The sequence below is a fragment of the Musca domestica genome, unplaced genomic scaffold (assembly GCF_030504385.1).
Source record: "Musca domestica strain aabys unplaced genomic scaffold, Musca_domestica.polishedcontigs.V.1.1 760, whole genome shotgun sequence".
NCBI lineage: Eukaryota > Metazoa > Arthropoda > Insecta > Diptera > Muscidae > Musca > Musca domestica.
The window spans coordinates 9,094-13,014 of NW_026712397.1; the positions used below are offsets into that span (position 1 = coordinate 9,094).

Here is a 3,921-nt window from a genome sequence, read left to right on the forward strand (position 1 = left end):
TTAAGCCTGAAAATAAGTATGCCAAATTTGATCGAAATCGGTTCAGATATAGCTATAGCTCCCCTATATAATGTTTATCCGATTTGTTACTTTTTGTCCTCCGCAGCCGTAATATACACTCTGTAACAACAATATTTGGGGAAATATATCAAATGCAGCTCAGAAATACCTTTGCTAAATTTTATCGAGATCGGTTCAGATTTGGATATAGCTCCCATATATAACTTCGTCCGATTTACCTTTTATTGTGCACCAAACGTCTAATATTTGCCCAAATGGGATGGAATTTGGCACATACGACCTAATTTAGCCTAGAAGGTAGTATGCCAAATTTGGTGGTGATTGGTTCAGATATAGCTATAGCTCCCATATATATTGTTCATCCGATTTGTTGTATTTGTTACCTACAGCCGTAATATGCACTCCGTAACAACGATATTCAGGGAAATATATCAAATACAGCTCAGAAATATATTTGCCAAATTTTATTGAGATCGGTTCAGATTTGGATATCTTTATATGATTTCAAATTAATTTTGCACCAAATGGGAAATACAAGTCCGAATTTAAAAGATACAAATGCTTCTCCATATTTAGTCCTTTGAATATTAAATTATAATTATAATCATAGCGTGTATGATTGAATTCTCCCATAAAAACTTTTAATTGTTATGTGGTGCTCTACTAAATTAGCAAAGTGGTGTAGGGTATCATAAAGTCGGCCCCGCCCGACTTATGACTTTCTTTAATGGTTTAATATAATCCTCTTCCAAGTGATATATGCACTCTATACCGAACTATAACTGCTCTAAAGCCAAATGTTGATAGATGGTATGATATACTTGAACATTCTTTTGTTACGGAAGCTCTACGGAATATGTATAGTGGTGCATAGTGGTATCATATTGTCGGCCCCGCCCGAATTTTGAATTTTCCTTTCCTGATTTTAATTTTTATCATGTAGAAACGTTACAACAACATTTAATCGCATAGGGAAAAATAAATAATGAAATATTTTGAAATTCTAAATTGAAGTAATATTTTTTTGAAGATTCATTGATTCACCCATCCATCCATAGTACGATGAGTTCATACACGTGTATACTGTGGAAGGCTAAGAGTCTAAATCTGTAGACAAATCCGAATGATAATTTCTAACTAGTGCTCAATTTTCAAACTATGTTTCATAATCCGGTACTGATACTTTTTTTAAATCAAATTTTAACATTGCCACCCAATAATTTCCATCTCATTAGAAAATTTGAAAATGAAACATTAGATAGACCTCAGGGACCAATTGTTTAATCTTCAATGCCACAATTGAACAATTTCAAATACAATTTATTGCCCACAAATCAATTGTCGAAAAGTATTAGAAAATCCATTGACTGATAAGATTCGATGACATGGGCGTAGCGCCGTGTGGGCGATGGATTTGTTTGTAAACAAATCGATTGTAAATGCATTCATTATTGGCTATCCCCCCTCAGGAAAAACAACCCTCACAACTACGCATGGCCGATGCCATTGTCGTTGCTATGGCCGTGACAGTGAAAATTGAAAAAATCACCTATTGACACATTCTCGCTATGTTTAGATGAACAACAATGGGAGAATGTTTAAAATTCAGCTTCCAAATCGCGTTACATTTGAATACGAATAGAAGGTGAATGAATGAATGACAGCGAAAAATGAGAAGCCACAGGCGCGGAACATCGAACGTTTCCAGTGAGATTCGTATAAAAGAAAATATTCCGGGAAGAATACGATTTAATGTCAATCGAAGCGGCCGTCTGTTAACAACGCGTTGTGCTACCTCCCCCACACAGAGTCGAGAGAGCGAGAGAGAAGGAGAGAAATCTACAAAAACAACAAAATTCATTCATAGCCCTCAGCATGAATCAGGCCTGCCTCTATCAGCGTGCTAACGAGGTACAGCGTTACGATGCGGAAGAAATTCTCCAAGAATATGCCGAGAAATTTGTGTGGCGCCATGATGGCTTGGATTGCCTGCTGGATGTGGGTACCGGTTCGGGAGATGTTCTCATGGATTTCATCTACCCCATAATGCCCAAGCAATTTCAGAGTGTTGTGGGTTCGGATGTTTCACGGAAAATGATGCAGTTTGCCGAGAAGTGTTATAGCCGAGAGAAGCAGTGCAGTTTCCGGGTGTTGGACATAGCCACAAAGGATAAGCTGCCAGAGGATATGGTGGGGGGGTTTGATCATGTGACATCCTTCTATTGTCTACACTGGATACAGAATCAAAGGTAAGGATCTGAAAAAAAGGAATATTTAAATAAACTTTCTGTGAATTTCAGACAAGCCTTGCAAAATATTTACGATCTCTTGCGCCCAGAGGGTGGTGATTGTCTACTGGTTTTCCTGGCCACAAATCCGGTATTTGATGTTTACAAGCTGCTTAGCAAATCCACCCAGTGGTCGCCGTACATGAAAGATGTACATCGTTTTATTTCCCCCCTACACTACTCCAGCGATCCAAAAATGGAGTACACCAAAATGCTAAAGGAAACTGGTTTCACCGACATCCAGGTGGATCTGAAAGAGAAAGTCTACATTTATGAGGGCTTGGAGACCTTAAAAGGTGTTAAACTGACACAAACGCTAATTTCCATAAATAATTTTCTTTTTTTTTCGAAATTTTCAGATAACGTCAAGGCAGTTTGTCCCTTTCTCGATCGCATACCTTTATCGCGCCACAATTCATTCTTGGATGACTTTGTCAACATTGTCTCGCACGATCTTGATTTGAGGCACATTGAGGCAAATGGGGAAATTCAAAAATTCATTTCGCCCTACAAATTGTTGGTGGCCTATGCCAAGAAACCAGCTTTGATTGAAAATCTTCTCAACGATTTGATCATCTCGGTTGAAGCGGAAGCCGGCGAAGCAGAAGAGAAGAAACATATTAATTAGTTTTAAGACAAGATAACATCTGTTTTCTTTTTATGTGATAATAATTAGTTACTACTACTACTTCTATGAACGAACTGTGTAAAGTCTCTCGGGGTGAATATATTACGAATATTGTTGGAGAGAATTGAAGTTTCATTCATGGTGTGGTAGAACTAAATAAGGTTTTTTTGGAAATCATGTCGGTTACACTGTACAACACAAAAAATAATCACGGAGAAAATCCAGCAGAGTATGAAAGAAGAGCTAGAAATAGAAGACACGTGCATAGACTTTTTAAAAGTAACCTAAATAATGGGGGCAAGATCCCCCTCTTCCAAAATTTTCTACATTTTCGTTTTAAGATTCCTTAAAATTCATAGATTTTAGGTACAGGGTTGACCATATTCGACGCCATAACTTTTGACAGAGATGTCACATCGCTTAATGACATACCACGTTTGAAGCGTCAGTCCAAGCAGATTTTTACCATGAACCAATACACGCCACGCGAGCGCTCTGAAATAGTTGAAATTTACATTCAACAGAAGAAGTCAATTGTGAAAACTCAACGTGCTTTTAAAACATTATAGTGCCTTGGGCAATATTGCAGACAAAACTACTAGCACTATTTTGGTTCCATATTTTAACCCTCTAGTGAATCATTAAATTGAACTTTTTGGCCTTTTTTTTTCCAAAATATGGCTAAAAACTCTCTTTAGTCGTGGTCGTAGCCTATCAAAATATTATACAAAATTATTGGTCATAAGAAACTACTACAGGTCCCAAAAGGCATTAAAAGTCTAAATCTTACCTAAACGTCAGTAATTCATATATATTAAAGAGACATTTTAGGGTAAAATGGTACTTTATGTGATTTTATACAAGAATCTCTAACAGAGCCGGATGACGCCAAAAACCAAAATATTCTTAATCGAATTTCACTATAAGCTACTTAAGAAAATAAATTTATATTTCCGTTGTGTTTCTAAAAAATATTTGCATTAA

General features: G+C 36.8%; 1 protein-coding gene across 1 annotated transcript; it reads left to right on the forward strand.

Moving 5' to 3' along the window:
- The first annotated feature begins 1,647 nt into the window (after positions 1-1,647).
- On the forward strand, positions 1,648-3,195 carry LOC131806466 (juvenile hormone acid O-methyltransferase-like). The gene is made up of 3 exons (XM_059130563.1): positions 1,648-2,270; positions 2,322-2,605; positions 2,669-3,195. The coding sequence occupies exons 1-3, from the start codon at positions 1,897-1,899 to the stop codon at positions 2,935-2,937; spliced, it is 927 nt and encodes a 308-aa protein (XP_058986546.1). The 5' UTR covers positions 1,648-1,896; the 3' UTR covers positions 2,938-3,195.
- The last annotated feature ends 726 nt before the right edge of the window (positions 3,196-3,921 follow it).

Bases quoted from the DNA above. Each gene is read 5' to 3' on its own strand.
- LOC131806466 (XM_059130563.1), top strand. From the start codon at position 1,897: ATGAATCAGGCCTGCCTCTATCAGCGTGCTAACGAGGTACAGCGTTAC. The intron at 2,271-2,321 runs GTAAGGATCTGA...TGTGAATTTCAG, and splicing joins CACTGGATACAGAATCAAAG to ACAAGCCTTGCAAAATATTT. The intron at 2,606-2,668 runs GTGTTAAACTGA...CGAAATTTTCAG, and splicing joins GGGCTTGGAGACCTTAAAAG to ATAACGTCAAGGCAGTTTGT.